General features: G+C 43.4%; 1 protein-coding gene across 1 annotated transcript in view; it reads left to right on the forward strand.

Moving 5' to 3' along the window:
• LOC121554741 (mitogen-activated protein kinase kinase kinase 11) overlaps positions 1-6,497 on the forward strand; it is a 46,145-nt gene extending 39,648 nt beyond the window's left edge. Inside the window, exon 10 of the mRNA XM_041868469.2 lies at positions 90-6,497. Coding sequence (XP_041724403.2) covers positions 90-715 — 626 coding nt within the window. The 3' untranslated portion in view covers positions 716-6,497. The remainder of the gene's footprint in view (positions 1-89) is intronic.
• Positions 6,498-17,849: the final 11,352 nt, after the last annotated feature.

Consider the following 17,849-nt stretch of genomic DNA (forward strand, 5'->3'; position numbering starts at 1 on the left):
CTCTCTCTCTCTCTCTCTCTCTCTCTCTCTCTCTCTCTCTCTCTCTCTCTCTCTCTCTCTCTCTCTCTCTCTCTCTCTCTGTGTTTTAGACCTCCCCCTTTGCCAGGACAGTCTGGAGTCAGAAGACGACAAGCCCTCTGCGGCCCCCTTCTCCCTGTTCCCTGACCCTCGCCTCTGGAGCCCTAAAACACGGCGCCTGGAGGTCAACGTCATCCCGCGCCCGCGCCCCTCCCCCATCCGACCACGCATTGACCCATGGAGCTTCATCTCAGCCGGGGGCGGTGGCGGGGGGTATGGTAGTGCCCACGGGCCACGGCGGTCAGACAGCCACCTGCTGGGGTACCAGCCTTCGCCCACTAACCCCTTCACGAACTGTGACCCCTTCCCCTCCCCGGACTGTGACCCGTTCTCCCTGAGGGCCTACCCATCGTCAGGCACCACGCCCGACACACCATTGCCCTTTGACCCCTTCTCTGCACCGTTTCCCACCTCCCGCTCAGCGCCCTGCTCCACCAACGGGTCCCCGACCCTGCCCACGTTCCGGGTAGCACCCCTGAACCCGGCCGACTCACCGCTCATCGACCTGGGCTGGGCTGCTGCATGCGGGGTCGGGGTCAAGCCCCTGGATGTCACCAAAGAGAAGATGCGACCCAGGAAGACTCTAGGACTCAAGCCCTTCAAGTCCCCCACGCAACTCAGAGACGATCGCTTCTAAACTAAACCCCCAAACCCTACTCTGACCTCCCAGAGAGCCGGAACTTGCCTTCCTCATAAGAGTTTTTACCCCCCCCTCCCCACAAGGATTTTGAGTCCTTTTCAAAACAAAAATGCACATGACCCCTATCTCCGCCCACCTTTAGGGGAATTGGCCTGTGTGGGAACTGGGGTGCCCAAACAGTGGAGTGGTTTCCACTCCATGTTGCCTTAGAAACCAACCAGGAAGCTAATCTGGCTAGCCATCTAGCCCAGTGACAATGGATTGTGGGAATGGGAGCCCTGTGCACAAGAACCAACGTCTGATGCCCATTTTATTCCAAACAAAGGATTCCTCTCTCTTCGCTCTCGCTCCCTCTCTCTCGTTCTCTCTGGAGAGTCAGATCAGTGAGCATCTCCAGACTCAATCAGACGCCTCCCTATCTCCCCCACTATTTTCTCTCACTACTTTTGAAGTGTCTGGAAACAACAGTGGCTCACCCTCTATAAGCAGAGTTGTCTCTCAAGCATTTGACTCTCTTTGCAATAGACTGTGGTGGGTCAACGTGAGAGAGAACTCCAAGTATAGCTACAGAGGAGCCATATCATCCATCGAAATTCTCTGGATATTAAAGCCAAACAAACCCAGGACCCAGGCATTCCACTAGGAAGCAGATAACATTCCAATAACATTCTGACGACATTCACAGAATGCGATTGATTTATTTGGCAGGTCGGCAGGCGACAAAGCATCAGAAGACGAGGGGCACATTCCGTTCATGTGCCAAAGAATGCGACTGCTTCTGCCCACATTTTTATACATGTCCTTCCCTACAGTACAGCATAGTGGTATGACCCATAACCCTAGCCCCTCACACATCTTTCCAGTATTATGTACCAGGATGTCTGGTAAATTTGATTGGATGGAATCCAGGAAGTGACTAATTGGCATGTTAGGAGGTACGCTACAGTATAATTGGGTTGAGATAACCCCCCCTCACAAAAGCCATGTCATTGGAATACATTGGCTGTTCCATTCTAGGGGAAGAGAATCGACCCACGTGGCAAGCTTTGTGATTAGTCTTAATAACTGTGCTGACGAACCGGGTGATAATATTAATTAGGGTTGCGATAAAGACAGGGTTAATTGAATGAAAATGGAGATATGCCTAATTAATTAAATTTCCTCCAACATAAAGTTTGTATTTAATGAGTCAGGATCTTAAAAGGGATTTAAGTGGCACTGTGCGTTTTAGTGGATTCCATGGCAGGAGGCCCCTTTAATGTGATGTCAGATAATACAAAAGCAGGAGTTTTTCCTGATCATGTGACCTGACCAGGGGCCCAGAGTTCTTACTTCCTGGTCAGGTCACATGGTCAAGAACAACTCCTGGCCTTACCTATCATTCACATCCCACTTGTTCTCAGGTCAGGCTAACCGCTCTTCTCTTGAGCCAAAGAGGTCTGTTTTTGGCTCGCGCCATTGGCTAACAGACTACTAATTGGACTGCGTCTCAACCTATAAGGTGCCTCCCCTCTCTACCTCTCCCCCTATGTGACATGCACATAGCTTAGAGACCTATCATGTTTAATCCAGATCGTCATTCTTATTGAGATTTGTTTGAGAGGCAGATCTGGTTTAAGACTACAGTATGTCATCCCACTTGTCTTCCTCATCATTCCATATCAGGTAAAAAACAGAATGTGAGCATTTACTCCAGTAGCAGTAACATGCACTATGGGATTTCAATTGAGGTTAACAGATACCGGCATTGAGGTAAACCGATACTGAGTCTATAAAGACAGTCCATTGCAACTCTCAATAGTGATGTAGTCATCATCAAAGGACAAGGAAATGGGCAAGAATATTACATATTTTGGATTATAAGAGCATCTTCAAAAAATAATTGTATTCGCATTCATCATAGTATTACATATTGGTATTTCAAAACGTTCCTTTACAGGTTTGTTTGTATATTTGTAAACCTGTGACACTTTGATTAAGGCTTTAAAACACAAAATACACCTTTATTTCCCTGACTTAAGGGTCCTGCTCAACACCCCATGTGTACGTGCATGTGCATCAAAAAAGTAGTGCACTACTGTTGACCATGTCCCATAGGGCTTTGGACAAAAGTAGTGCACTATATAGAGAATACGGTTCCATTTCGGGATGGAGAAACTGTCAGTAAACAGAAAATTAATATAGAGCTCCTCGGCTCTGGCCCCGTGGCTTTTCCCTCTCCCATCGCAGTCGTCTAAAGCAGTGACAGGTGTGTTATTGCTTACAATACTAATCCACACAAGACCTGTGCGCTTTAGCCTCGACAAACAAGTCAACAGGTGCTACATCCTCCCATCGCCATTATGGGGATTCGTGTCGCAGTTACAGACAACCCCTGTAATTCCTATAGCGACATGATGAAACAGACTGATGGTTGCAATCGTAGCAAGAGTTTTTGGTATTGCTGCCTGTCTGTCACATCAAGTGTCAGTCAGTTTGTCTAGGCCCTGGACCTCATATCCGACTCAGTTCTTGAAGGTCTTATCTTTAGACTTTGATTTCCCTTAGATCACACGCTGTCAGTCAGTCGGATGCGTCAAAGTCCTCAAAGGCTATAGTGTAGTACAACGATAATTCAAAGTGTTCTCAATTTATGGCCATCTTAACTGTTGTGAGATTGTATGTTTGCCCTATTAAGGGCAGAGTCACTATCCACTTATGTGATGATCTTGTGTAGATCATATCAGTTTGACTATATTTTATCATCTTAGGTCAAGAGTCCGAGAGATCCGTTTGAGGAGTGTGTTTTGATCTTGGCAAGCCATCAGACAAACAGATACAGTTGAATCAACCCTTAATTTTGGATTCCATACTACACTGATCCTGTAGTGAGATTGAAAATGGGCAATTTTCTTGAAGTAACTAGCTGTTAGGAGCTGAACTGACGGTCATAGATGATGACCTTGGGAATGACCTTTCAGTTGTACAAAAACGTCATATTCACTCATCTATGGATAGAATCAAATAAACCTCAGGTCCTTGGCCTGTTCTCCTCTTTGTTTCGCTTCATGGTCTTCTAACCCTGGTCAGGAAGTTTTTGGACAGGAAACTAGATTCCTCGAACTCTCCTAGAACGCTGTCGGGTCGCGCCGCTGCCCATCCCTAGATTGATGCGGATGACATGCGGCGTTCCAATAAAAAAACTCCTGACGAGTTGTTTGTGACGCAATGCCCTTTCAGGCACTGCCTCATCCGTCATCGGGGATCAGTGTCCCCATCCGTGCTGACAGGCCAAATGAAACAGAACTTTGCAGAGGAGGAGAGGAAGGTATGCCAATAGACCATGTTATGACTACTTTACTACAAGTACCGGCTTCATTCAGGCTTACTTTGTCCATTCATGTCAAGCTTTGAAGGGTATCAGTTATTAACATATCCAAATTACTGAAACTCTTACTTTCATTTAGCAAATCGCATTGGGTCTACAACATCAATTGCTTCCTGCCTCGGCCAAGGCCTGCTCTCCGTCGGACGCAGCTCATTTACCCAGCATCCTCGCTGCTTACCTGGACTGAATGAATCAGATGTTCATTCAAATAAACCTGATTACAGGATTCCATTGCCATCCTTTTGTACCCAGCTATTATCACCAGAGGGGAGATGATTTCTCTTCGTGGACCGTATTAAATGGCAACACCTGCCCTGTCCCTTTGTTCTGAATGACGTCATCAAACAAAATGATTAAAGATTACCTTTACGAACTGTGGGGAGAAAATGGCTTCTAGGGAGCCAACTACATGTCTGTGTGAGTCTAGGCCAATACCAGGTGTAGCCTAGTTCTGAAGCTAGCTCTTAAGTATAAACATAATTTCACATCTGTTTCATTCTGAACAGTCAAGGTCACCAAATGATAACACTTAACGGGATAGTTCACCCATATTACAAAACGACACATTGCTTACAGGATAAGGAAACCAGTCTATGGACAAGGTATGACAGCAATCCATACTTTGCTTTTATTTCCCTTGTACAGTTTCCAAATGCTAACATTTTAGCATTTGTGGCACAAATCCCATTCAAGTCCTGGTACCAGTATTAGCATTTTTCGCACATCTTGTCTACACCAGCGCTACAGTGGCTACCCAGAATTCAGTTCAGTTCATAGAAGTGTGAGGAAATGATGCATGGACCAATCTGTGCGCTTATTTAGTTCCAAGGTCTAAACGCGTCTTCTCCGTAGCCAAACTGACTTTATTATTGTCCTGTCTGAATATGTGTGACTACTCACTGAGAAAGAAAGTAGTTATGAGCAGTTGACAAAGATGTGGAAAAGCAGACTGTAATTGTTTCATCTAAAGTACTACTTTATTTTGAATCAACCCTGTGCCAAAGAGACTTTCCCTGCACACAAAGCATATGGAACACAAAGAATTAGAATATCTCTGTTATGGAACTGTCAAGAATTTAAGACGTTGATAGAAAGAGAAGATTATCTAGTCAACACTAATTAGACTGAATCAGATCAATTAAGTATCTGATTACTCTTTTCCTTGCCCTGTGCTTAATTTGAATAGACCTCATTACATGCTAACAAGGTTAAACGTTGCTATCAGAACCACTAGGCAAAAAAACAACAGTTGCTATTCAAGGTATTTGGGGGTATTTGTAGTGGGTGGTCTATTTCAGGTGCTGCTTCAATAAAGTTTGAATTGAATTAAAATTCATCAAACAACAAGTAGCCTATAAAAGAGGATGGTGCAATTCCCTGGGACTTTGTGGTAGAATATGTGGGACTCCCACTCAGAGAATCACAGTACTGTATAGCACTCCTTCCTGCTGTGACCGGCTCCCATCAGCTTACTATAGAGTTTTATAATGGCCCTTTTTTACACACTGGACTGAAAACATTTTGAAGAGGGCCAGAGACAGAGTCTACATTAGGATGCTTGATTGCTTCATATTTTTGGCCGACATTGTTTTTAATTGTATTTTGTATTTCACTTTAGGTCTTCACTGGAGTATTTAAGATAAAAACAGTATGGGTGCTTCACCAGGGGCGAATCTTAAAACATTCCTGCTTCCAAATTTAACCAAAATGGTTTTGTATCACAAATATCTCTCTAGACATCCCAGTATTTCTTTGTAACAGAAAATCGAAGACTACTTTTATAGTATAGTTTGATCATCATAAATATGTTTGACAGATGTCCTCCTGACATTGAACAAGATCCCAAACTGAGATCCCTTCGATAGCACCCATACTGTGCATAAAACTGCTATCTACCTAGACATAGATGAGGTCTTCAGTTTCACTGAAACATGTCTTGACAACAGTGGACATTTTGTGACCTCCTCCCTGTCTTTGTGGAGTATCTATTTGCTTTGTGTTTGTTCAACATTCCTTTCCGAATCTATTTTTTTGTTTCAAAAGCATAGGCTGTCAGTGTTTCCCAACCCTGGATTTGGGCTATGTGATGAATATTATGTTGCATTGCCTCAAAGCCTGCAATACAACTTCCAGATTTGGTTTCTGCTCGTATGAGCTAAGTTGTTGTTGTTGGGCTTTGAGATGATGTTGTCGTTCATTGCGTTGTGTTGTGTGTTTGTGAAATCTCGCACTGGGCTGGGCCTAATCAAAAACTATTTTGTTGTTGTGCGTCAGAGGCGTGTTTGTGTGTATATGTGAGAATGTGTGTGCTTGTTTATTTTGTTCTTGACTATTTTAATTGGGTTTAACCTGTGAAAAACAAAGGAAAAACTCAAAGAAAACGAGACCAAATAAAATGTAACACAACCCTGAGATGTGTGGGTTTATTATTTTCAACTGTAAGTCGCTCTGGATAAGTGTCTGCTAAATGACTAAAATCAAAAAAATGTAATTCAATTATTTTCTGCCTTTTTTCAAACCAGTTCTTTTCTGCTTCAACTCATGTCAAAATAAGTCCCCCACAAGCCGAGAAGGGGTCAAAGGGCAATGGTGTGTTGCGCATAGCCTGCTTACCCACATATGGCGCACATGCAGGACTTTTATTTTGACATGAGGTGAAGCAGCAAGGAAGTGATACACTATATATACAAAAGTATGTGGACACTGCTTTTTCAGCCACACCTGTTGCTGACAGGTTTATAAAATTGAGCACACAGCCATGCAATCTCCATAAACAAACACTGGCAGTAGAATGACCTTACTGATGCGCTCAGTGACTTTTAACGTGGCACCGTCATAGGATGCCACCTTTCCAACAAGTCAGTTCGTCAAATTTCTGCCCTGCTAGAGCTGCACTGGTCAACTGTAAGTGCTGTTATTGTGAAGTGGAAACGTCTAGGAGCAACAACGGCTCAGCCGCGAAGTGGTAGGCCACACAAGCTCACAGAACGGGACCGCCGAGTGCTGTAGCGCGTAAAAATCGTCTGTCCTCGGTTGCAACACTCACTACCAACTTCCAAACTGCCTCTGGAAGCAACTTCAGCCCAATAACTGTTAGTCGGGAGCTTCATGAAATTGGTTTCCATGGCCGAACAGCCGCACACAAGCCTAAGATCACCAGGCGCAATGTCAAGCGTCGGCTGGAGTGGTGTAAAAATCACCGCCATTTGACTCTGGAGCAGTGGAAACTTGTTCTCTGGAGTGATGAATCACGCTTCACCATCTGGCAGTCCGACGGACTAATCTGGGTTTGGCGGATGCCAGGAGAACGCTACCTGCTCGAATGCACAGTGCGAACTGTAAAGTTTGGTGGAGGAGGAATAATGGTCTGTGGCTGTTTTTCGTGGTTCGGGCTAGACCCCTTAATTCCAGTGAAGGGAAATCTTAACGCTACAGCATACAATGACATTCTAGATGATTCTGTGATTCCAACTTTGTGGCAATAGTTTGGGGAAGGCCCTTACCTGTTTCAGCATGACAATACCCCCGTGCACAAATCGAGGCCATATAGAAATGGTTTGTCGAGATTGGTGTGGAAAAATTTGACAGAGCCCTGACCTCAACCCCATCGAACACCTTTGGGATGAATTGGAACACAGACTGCGAACCAGGCCTAATCACCCAACATCAGTGCCCGACCTCACTAATGCTCTTGTGACTGAATGGAAGCAAATCCCCACAGCAATGTTCCAACATCTAGTGGAAAGCCTTCTCAGAAGAGTAGAGGCTGTTATAGCAGCAAAGGGGGACCAACTCCATATTAATGCCCATGATTTTGGAATGAGATGTTCGACAAGCAGATGTCCACATACCTTTGGTCATGTAGTGTATGTCAGTTGAGGAAAGGCATGCAAAAGACCTCTGTGGGAATTTGTGTTAAAAAACAGTCAGCATATATTTTGTATTAATTAAATAATTTATCTGTGATATGAAAAAGTGAATTCCAAAGGTTTAAAAAACCGTATTGCAAACGAGGATCTTTTAACGTTTATAAACGTTAGAACAGTACACATTGGCTGCACTGTGACATATACTTTTGACTCAGACCCCGAGGCTGGGTATGCCTGCTTGGGTTCTCGAGAGCTATGTTTAATAATACTTCTCTGTGGGTATTTTGTTCCCCTCTGCATAAGGACCAACCACCCAGATAAATTGAAATTGAATTTTATTCAACATTTTGGCTTGCAGGGGACTGTTTATAACAGTGAATAGCTATAAAACGTATATTGTAATGCTACAACCAATCTCTGTAGAACATCATAGAAATCTGCACAGTGCATATAGAGGTGAAAATGTCAACAGTAATTAGGCCTACACAAAGTCATGCTCAGTTGAAAGCATTTATTTGAATGCTATATGCTCCATCCATGGTGAAGTGTGTTCAACAGGTGACATTGCACTGTGTTATTGCAGTTGTGGAGCCCAATGCTTTTCAGATACATGACAAGTGATGAGGTGAGGTGCAATGAGTGTTTACTGAGGTGTGTGCCTATGCGCACAGCGTGTACGGAGGGGCTGAGTTCACTGACCCATTCACTCCACACACACACATATACATCAGAGGGTGTTTTTTGTCTTCTCTGTCAGTACCCTGTCTCACATCACCTCGCCTCGTTTATGCAGTGACTAACCAAGTGCAATTTTGTAAAGACAGGCAAGGCAGAAAAGTCACAAGTTGTTAAAATTAGAGCTCCAAAAGTATTGGGACAGTGACAATTTTGTTGTTTGGGCTCTATACTCCAGCACTTTGGATTTGAAATGATACAATGACTATGAGGTTAAAGTGCAGACTGTCAGCTTTAAATTGAGGGTGTTTTCATCCATATCGGGTGAATCGTTTAGTATTTGGTTCCATATTCCTAGCACGCAATGATTACATCAAGCTTGTGACTCTACAAACTTGTTGGATGCATTTACTGTTTGTTTTGGTGTGTTTCAGATTATTTTGTGCCCAATCAAAATGAATGGTAAATAATGTATTTTATCATTTTGGAGCCACTTTTATTGTAAATAAGAATATAATGTTTCTAAACACATCTACATTAATGTGGATGCTACTATGATTACAGATAATCCTGAATGAATCGTGAATAATGAGTGAGAAAGTTACAGAGGCATAAATATCATACCCCCACCCCCAAAATGCTAACATCCCCTTTTATTGTAATGGTGAGAGGTTAGCATGTCTTGGGGGTATGATATTTGTGCGTCTGTATCTTTCTCACTGAAACCTTTGACTATTTTAATACATATTTAAGTGAGTTTGTCCCAATACTTTTGGTCCCCTAAAATGGGGACACAAAGAGTGCTGTAATTTCTAAAATGGTTCACCAGATATACACTACCAGTCAAAGGTTTGGACACACCTACTCATTCAAGGATTCTTCTTTATTTTATATTTAAAAAATTACATTGTAGAATAATAGTCAAGACATCAAAACTATGAAATAACACATGGAATCTTGTAGTAAAAAAAAAAGGGTTAAACAAAAAGATTATTCAAATAGCCACCCTTTCCCTCTTGGCATTCTCTCAACCAGCTTCACCTGGAATGCTTTTCCAACAGTCTTGAAAGAGTTCCCACATATGCTGAGCACGTGTTGGCTGCTTTTCCTTCACTCTGCGGTCCGACTCATCCCAAACCATCTCAATTGGGTTGAGGTCAGGGGATTGTGGAGGCCAGGTCATCTGATGCAGCACTCCATCACTCTCCTTCTTGGTAAAATAGCCCTTACACAGCCTGGAGGTGTGTTGGGTCATTGTCCTGTTGAAAAACAAATGATAGTCCCACTAAGCCCAAACCAGATGGGATGGCGTATCGCTGTAGAATGCTGTGGTAGACATGCTGGTTAAGTGTGCCTTGAATTCTAAATAAATCACAGACAGTGTCACCAGCAAAGCACCCCCACACCATAACACCTCCTCCTCCATGCTTTACGGTGGGAAATACACATGCGGAGATCATCCGTTCACCCACACCGCATCTCACAAAGACACGGCGGTTGGAATCAAAAATCTCAAATTTGGACTCCAGACCAAAGGACACATTTCCACCGGTCTAATGTCCATTGCTTGTGTTTCTTCGCCCAAGCAGGTCTCTTATTATTATTGGTGTCCTTTAGTAGTGGTTTCTTTGCAGCAATTTGACCATGAAGGCCTGATTCACACAGTCCCCTCTGAACAGTTGATGTTGAGATGTGTCTGTGACTTGAACTCTGTGAAGCATTTATTTGGGCTGCAATTTCTGAGGGTGGTAACTCTAATGAACTTAACCTCTGCAGCAGAGGTAACTCTGGGTCTTCCAGTCCTGTGGCGCTCCTCATGAGAGCCAGTTTCTTCATAGCGCTTGATGGTTTTTGCGACTGCACATGAAGAAACTTTCAAAGTTCATGAAATGTTCCGCATTGACTGACCTTCATGTCTTAAAGTAATGATGGACTGTCGTTTCGATTTGCTTATTTGAGCTGTTCTTGCCATAATATGTACTTGGTCTTTTACCAAATAGGGCTAACTTCTGTATGAGAATATGTTCAGAGTTCTGTTACTTCATCGCTCACCCTGAAGGGTACACCATTTTGTATGTTACCGTTATGGTTCAATCTGTTTGCAGGCATTCTGATGGGCTGGCAGGGGAAGAGCAAAAGATAGTGTTCTCCCTCTGGGTCCTCATCTGATGTTACGGTATAAAGTAAGGCTGCGGAGCATTGGAAAACTTTGCAGGCAAGCTGTATGCTACTTCTCATTGCCTGAATGCTGTTAAACCGTTAAAAGACCATCGTTGTTCTCACTATCCTTGGATAGTGGGATTATTTAAGATACTTTTTGAAGAGGTAGGGTTGAATGTTTTCAGCAGGGACTCTGCTGTCCTAGCTTCAGGCTGAGAATGAGAACACAGGAGACAGTCAGCTTAGGCAGTGCGGAGAGCCTCTGTGACACAGAGGAGAGCAGTCTCAGTTGAGTGACCAGTCTTGAAGCCTGACTGGTTACGTTCAAGAATATTGTTCTGAGAGAGCTAGCGAGAGAGTTGGTCAGAGACAGCATGCTCAAGTGTTTTGGAAAGAAAAGAAAGAAAGGATACCGGTCTGTAGGTTTTGACTTCAAAGTGGTCAAGTGTGACTCTGGCCATTTTGAAGTCAGAGGGGACGCAGACAGTGGTCAGGGATCAGTTGATGAGGGAAGTGAAGAATGAGAGGTCTCTAGAGAAAAATGTGTACTGTTGGGGGTACTGGAGGACCGGAGTTGGGAACCACTGTTCTAGAGAATACAGACCATTTCCAATGCATATTTTGATTTTTTTGTATATACACCATATCCTGACAAATTCTGAATCTAGATGTGTCTTTTAGACATATAAACTCAGCAAAAAAAGAAACTTCCCCTTTTCAGGACCCTGTCTTTCAAAGATAATTCGTAAAAATCCAAATAACTTCACAGATCTTCATTGTAAAGGTTTAAACACTGTTTCCCATGCTTGTTCAATGAACCATAAACAATTAATGAACATGCACCTGTGGAACGGTCGTTAAGACACTAACAGCTTACAGACGGTAGGCAATTAAGGTCATAGATAAGAAAACCTAGGACACTAAAGAGGCCTTTCTACTGACTCTGAAAAACACCAAACGAAAGATGCCCAGGGTCCCTGCTCATCTGCGTGAATGTGCTTTAGGCATGAGGACTGCAGATGTGGCCAGGGCAATAAATTGCAACGTCCGTACTGTGAGACACCTAAGACAGCACTACAGGGAGACAGGACGGACAGCTGATCATCCTCGCAGTGGCAGACCACGTGTAACAACACCTGCACAGGATCAGTACATCCGAACATCACACCTGCGGGACAGGTACAGGATGGCAACAACAACTGCCCGAGTTACACCAGGAACACACAATCCTTCCATAAGTGCTCAGACTGTCCGCAATAGGCTGAGAGAGGCTGGACTGAGGGATTGTAGGCCTGTTGTAAGGCAGGTCCTCACCAGACATCACCGACAACAACGTTGCCTATGGGCACAAACCCACCGTCGCTGGACCAGACAGGACTGGCAAAAAGTGCTCTTCACTGACGAGTCGTGGTTTTGTCTCACCAGGGGTGATGGTCGGATTCGCGTTTATCGTCGAAGGAATGAGCGTTACACCGAGGCCTGTACTCTGAAGCGGGATCGATTTGGAGGTGGAGGGTCCGTCATGGTCTGGGGCGGACACCTCCTCCCTCATGTGATACCCTTCCTGTAGCCTCATTCTGACATGACCCTCCAGCATGACAAGGCCACCAGCCATTCTGCTCGTTCTGTGCATGATTTCCTGCAAGACAGGAATGTCAGTGTTCTGCCATGGCCAGCGAAGAGCCCGGATCTTAATCCCATTGAGCACGTCTGGGACCTGTTGGATCGGAGGGTGAGGGCTAGGGCCATTCCCCCCAGAAATGTCAGGAAACTTGCAGGTGCCTTGGTGGAAGAGTGGGGTAACATCTCACAGCAAGAACGGGCAAATCTGGTGCAGTCCATGAGGAGGAGATGCACTGCAGTACTTAATGCAGCTGGTGGCCACACCAGATACTGACTGTTACTTTTGATTTTGACCCCCCCTTTGTTCATGGACACATTATTCCATTTCTGTTAGTCACATGTCTGTGGAACTTGTTCAGTTTATGTCTCAGTTGTTGAATCTTGTTATTTTCATACAAATATTTGCACATGTTAAGTTTACTGAAAATAAACACAGTTGACAGTGAGAGGATGTTTCTTTTTTTGCTGAGTTTATAATATTGGGATTACTCCGAATATCACACGTGGACATTTCCAATGGCAGGATATGGACTCATTCAATATCCTGAGATATGTGACATTCAGTGGTGTCGTTTTTTGTGGTATCTGTACCTTACTTTGCTATTTACATTCAGCATAGTGTCTGGAAACATGGAATAAAGATGCGTAAAAAATTGGTAATAAACATGTGATAGACATGTAATAAGCAATGGCTTCTATTAAAGAGTTACACACCATTCATATGAGACACAAAAAATACATAAATGTGAAACATTGCAAATCACTGTGTGGAGAAAGCTGACCCTCAATTGTTAACAGGTAGAGAGGTTCAGCAGTTTTGTATTTGTATTTATTACAGATCCCCATTAGCGGCTGCCAAGGCAGCAGCTACTCTTCCTGGGGTCCAACCACAATTTACATACAATAAAACAATCCATAATCCATCCTTAAATCTGATTTTACTGCTTGACTGAGTTACATGATGTGGAATAGAGTTCCATGTATTCATGGCTCTATGTAGTACTGTGCGTTTCCCCTAGTCTGCTCTGGACTTGAGGACTGTGAAGCGACCTCTGGTGGCATGTCTCATGGGGTATGCATGGGTGTCCGAGCTGTGTGCCAGCATTCCAAACAGACAGCTCGGTATATTCAGCTTGTCTACACCTCTTAAAAAAACAAGCAGTGATGAAGTCAATCTCTCTTCCACTCTAAGCCAGGAGATACTAACATGTCATTAATGTTAGCTCTCCGTGTACTTTTAAGGGCCAGCCGTGCTGCCCTGTTCTGAGCCAACTGCAATTTTCCCAAGTCTCTTTTTGTGTCACCTGACCACACTACTGAACAGTAGTCTAGGTGCGACAAAACTAGGGCCTGTAGGACCTGCCTTGTTGATAGTGTTGTTAAGGCAGAGCAGCGCTTAATTATAGATATACTTCTCCCCATTTTAGCTACTGTTGTATCAATAGCTTTGCCCATGACAGTTAACAATCCAGGGTTACTCCAAGCAGTTTAGTCACCTCAACTTGCTCAATTTCCACATTATTCATTACGAGATGTAGTTGAGGTTTAGGGTTTAGTGAATGATTTGACCCAAATACAGTGCTTTTATTTTGGGAAATATTTAGGACAAACCTATTCCTTGCAACCCATTCTGAAACTAATTGCAACTCTTGATTAAGTGTTGCAGTTATTTCAGTTGCTGTAGCAGCTGACGTGTTTAGTGTTGAGTCATCCACATACATCGACACACTGGCTTTACTTGTCGTTAGTAAAGATGGAAAAAAAGCAAGGGGCCTAGAGAGCTGCCCTGGGGAATTCCTGATTCTACCTGGATTATATTTGAGAGGCTTCCATTAAAGAACACCCTCTGTGTTCTGTTAGACAAGTAACTCTTTATCCACATTATAGCAGGGGGTGTAAAGCCATAACACATACGTTTTTCCAGCAGCAGACTATGATCGATAATATCAAAAGCTGCACTGAAGTTTAACAAAACAGCCCCCACAATCTTTTTATCATCGATTTCTCTCAGCCAATCATCAGTCATTTGTGTAAGTGCTGTGCTTGTTGAATGTCCTTCTCATTAAGCATGCTGAAAGTTTGCTGTCAATTTGTTTACTGTAAAATAGCATTGTATCTGGTCAAACACCATTTTTTCCAATAGTTTACTAAGGGTTGGTAACATGCTAATTGGTCGGCTATTTGAGCCAGTAAAGGGGGCTTTACTATTCTTAGGTAGCGGAATGACTTTTGCTTCCCTCCAAGCCTTGGGGAACATACATTATAGTAGGCTTAAATTGAAAATATGGCAAATAGGAGTGGCAATATCGTCCGCTATTATCCTCAGTAATTTTCCATCCAAGTTGTCAGACCCCGGTGGCTTGTCATTGTTAATAGACAACAATAATGTTTTCACCTCTACCACACTCACTTTACTGAATTCAAAATTACAATGCTTGTCTTTCATAATTTGGTCAGATATACTTGGATGTGTAGTGTCAGCAATTGTAATTGCACACTCACTTTACTGAATTCAAAATTACAATGCTTGTCTTTCATCATTTGGTCAGATATACTTGGATGTGTAGTGTCAGCAATTGTTGCTGGCATGTCATGCCTACGTTTGCTAATCTTGCAAATGAAAAAAATATTAAAGTAGTTGGCAATAACAGTTGGTTTTGTGATGAATGAGCCATCTGATTCAATGAATGATGGAGCTGAGTTTGCCTTTTTTCCCAGAATTTCATTTTAGGTGCTCCAAAGCTTTTACTATCATTCCTTGTTATTTATCCCTGTTTCATAGTGTTGTTTCTTCTTCTTTTTATTCAGTTTAGTCACATGATTTCTCAATTTGCAATACGTTTGCCAATCGGTTGTGCAGCCAGACTTATTTGCCTTTCCTTGTGCCTCATCCCTCTCAACCATACAATTGTTCAATTCCTCATCAATCCACAGGGATTTAACCGTTTTTAGTAATTTTCTTAATGGCTGCATGCTTCTTAGTAACTGGAATAAGCAATTTCATAAATGCGTCAAGTGCAGTGTCTGTCTGTTCCTTATTACACACCACGGACCAACATATTCTTTACATCAACATAGGAATCACTACAACACGTATTGTATGACCTCTTATACACAATATTAGGCCCAGCCTTTGGAACTTTGGTTTTCCTAGATATGGCTACTGTATTGTGATCACTACATCCATTGGATTTGGATACTGCTTTCAAACAAATCTCTGCAGCATTAGTAAAGATATGATCAATACATGTTGATGATTTAATTCCTGTACTGTTTGTAACTACCCTGGTAGGTTGACTGATAACCTGAACCAGGTTGCAGGCACTGGTTAAAGTTTGAAGCTTTCTCTTGAGTGGGCAGCCTGATGAAAGCTAGTCAATATTTAAAATCACCCAGAAAGTATACCTCTCTATTGATATCACATACATTATCAAGTATTTCACACGTTATCCAGATACTGACTGTTAGCACTTGGTGGTCTATAGTAGCTTCACACTAGAATTGGCTTTAGGTGAGGCAGATGAACCTGTAGCCATATTACTTCAACAGTATTTAACATGAGATCCTCTCTAATCTTCACAGGAATGTGTTTCTGAATATAAACAGCAACAACTCCACCATTGGCATTTCTATCTTTTCTGAAAACGTTATAACATTGTATTGCTACCAGTGCTACCAAAGGTATTATCTAAGTGAGTTTCAGAGATAGTCAGAATATGAATGTCATCTGTTACTAGCAAATTATTGATTTCATGAACCTTGTTTCTTAAGCTACATATGTTAACGTGTGCTATTTTGAGCACTTTTCTTCTGGGATGCTTACTTGTTTTTATTGCTTTGCTGGGAAGCTTAGCAGCAGTAGATGTGCTCATGTTCTTTATGTTAGTGCAGGGTGAGCTGCACACAGTGGACTTCCTCCTAGGGCACACCGGCTCAGTGCTAACAGTATACATCTGGTTCTTAGGCACATGATTACTGCATACAATAGCTGTAGGATCAGCGGTGGCATTCAGGGCAGTTAGAGGGACATAAATTAGGTTACTTATATTGTGTCTACCGATGCTCCTGTTGTAATGTACATTTGCTGAAGCATTTTGACAACTCTGCGTCACAATGGTAGGGATTAGAGGAGCTGGGCTTGGGTCATTGCTAAGTCATTGTCTCAACGCATCCTTATAATGCTGTGAAAGGATCCAGGAACCCAAATGATTTGGGTGGATCCCAACCTCCTAATAAAATGTGTTTTGTTTCCAAAAGGTGTCGAAATTGTCATCAAAAGTTACACCCATTGAGCTGCAATAATCACATAGCCAATTGTGAAGAGCAAGAATCCTGCTAAAGCGTTCAATGCCACGATTCAGAGAGGGCACAGGGCCAGATATGTTTTCTTTTGTTAGAGTCTAGCAGAGAGTCAATCAGTTCTTTAAAATCCAGTTTCAACTGTTCAGAGCTGCCCTTCATAATGTCATTAAAACCCACATAGACTACAATAGAATTGATTTCCATGTCCTGACTTAGTACGTTCGGGAGCAGCTTAGTCATGTAATTTACTCGCGCTCCGGGATAGGACATTGCTTTTGCACCAGGAACGATCACATTTCTTACCATGGAGCTGCCCAAAATCACAGCTGGCGAGAAGGACGAGGAAGTTCGCCCACTCCCACGCTTCACAGGATGCAGGTCTCCGACAGATGGAGAAGCCCCGCTCGATCCAGAGCAGGGACAGAAGGTTGCCGACTTCTAAATCGTAGTAGTAGGCACTGCGGCCGCAGACACAGGTACCCCCAGTGAAGATCAGGCTCCAGGACAATGAAACTATTTGTTGTTTGTATCCGCTCCGGGCCTCTCGTTGGGAGTGTAGACTGCTTTGCGGGAGGTCGCTGTCTTCGGCTTCCACAGCTCGTGACATGCGACCATCGTTGATTGCCTTTCTCCTCATGCTGTGCTCCTTCGACGGCGCTATCAGATGGGGGAGCTCCAGTCGGATAACGACAAACGACAAGGCGGAGATGCATCCAACAAGCGCGAACGCCGTCCAGCCACCGGTGTAGAAAATGTAAACATTCCGCTCTGCGTTTTCCCCAGTTTCTTACGTAGGCTGGCGACCTGCGTGATCAAGGAAGCCACCTCAAGCCTATAATCCTCGGCAAGTAAACAATTGCCGCATTGGAACTCCGAGTGATCCGGTTTGTCCATAAACAAAGCGTAATATATACAGCTCCTACAGCGCTGGAACCGTTCATTTAGTTCTCCAGAAAGAGGGCTCCATTGCAAAACTCATCTGGTACTAACTTTGTTAGCTTGATGGCTAGCAGCTTAGCATCTCTGTCAAGCAGGCTTCAACCTGTCAATTAAGCGGGATTCCAAGACAAGAAATAGCGGTCCTAGCTGTTAAAAGCTAACCGTGTCGTGGAATCCACGCAAAAAAAAGTTCTGT

This window comes from Coregonus clupeaformis, chromosome 39, assembly GCF_020615455.1.
Source record: "Coregonus clupeaformis isolate EN_2021a chromosome 39, ASM2061545v1, whole genome shotgun sequence".
Lineage (NCBI taxonomy): Eukaryota > Metazoa > Chordata > Actinopteri > Salmoniformes > Salmonidae > Coregonus > Coregonus clupeaformis.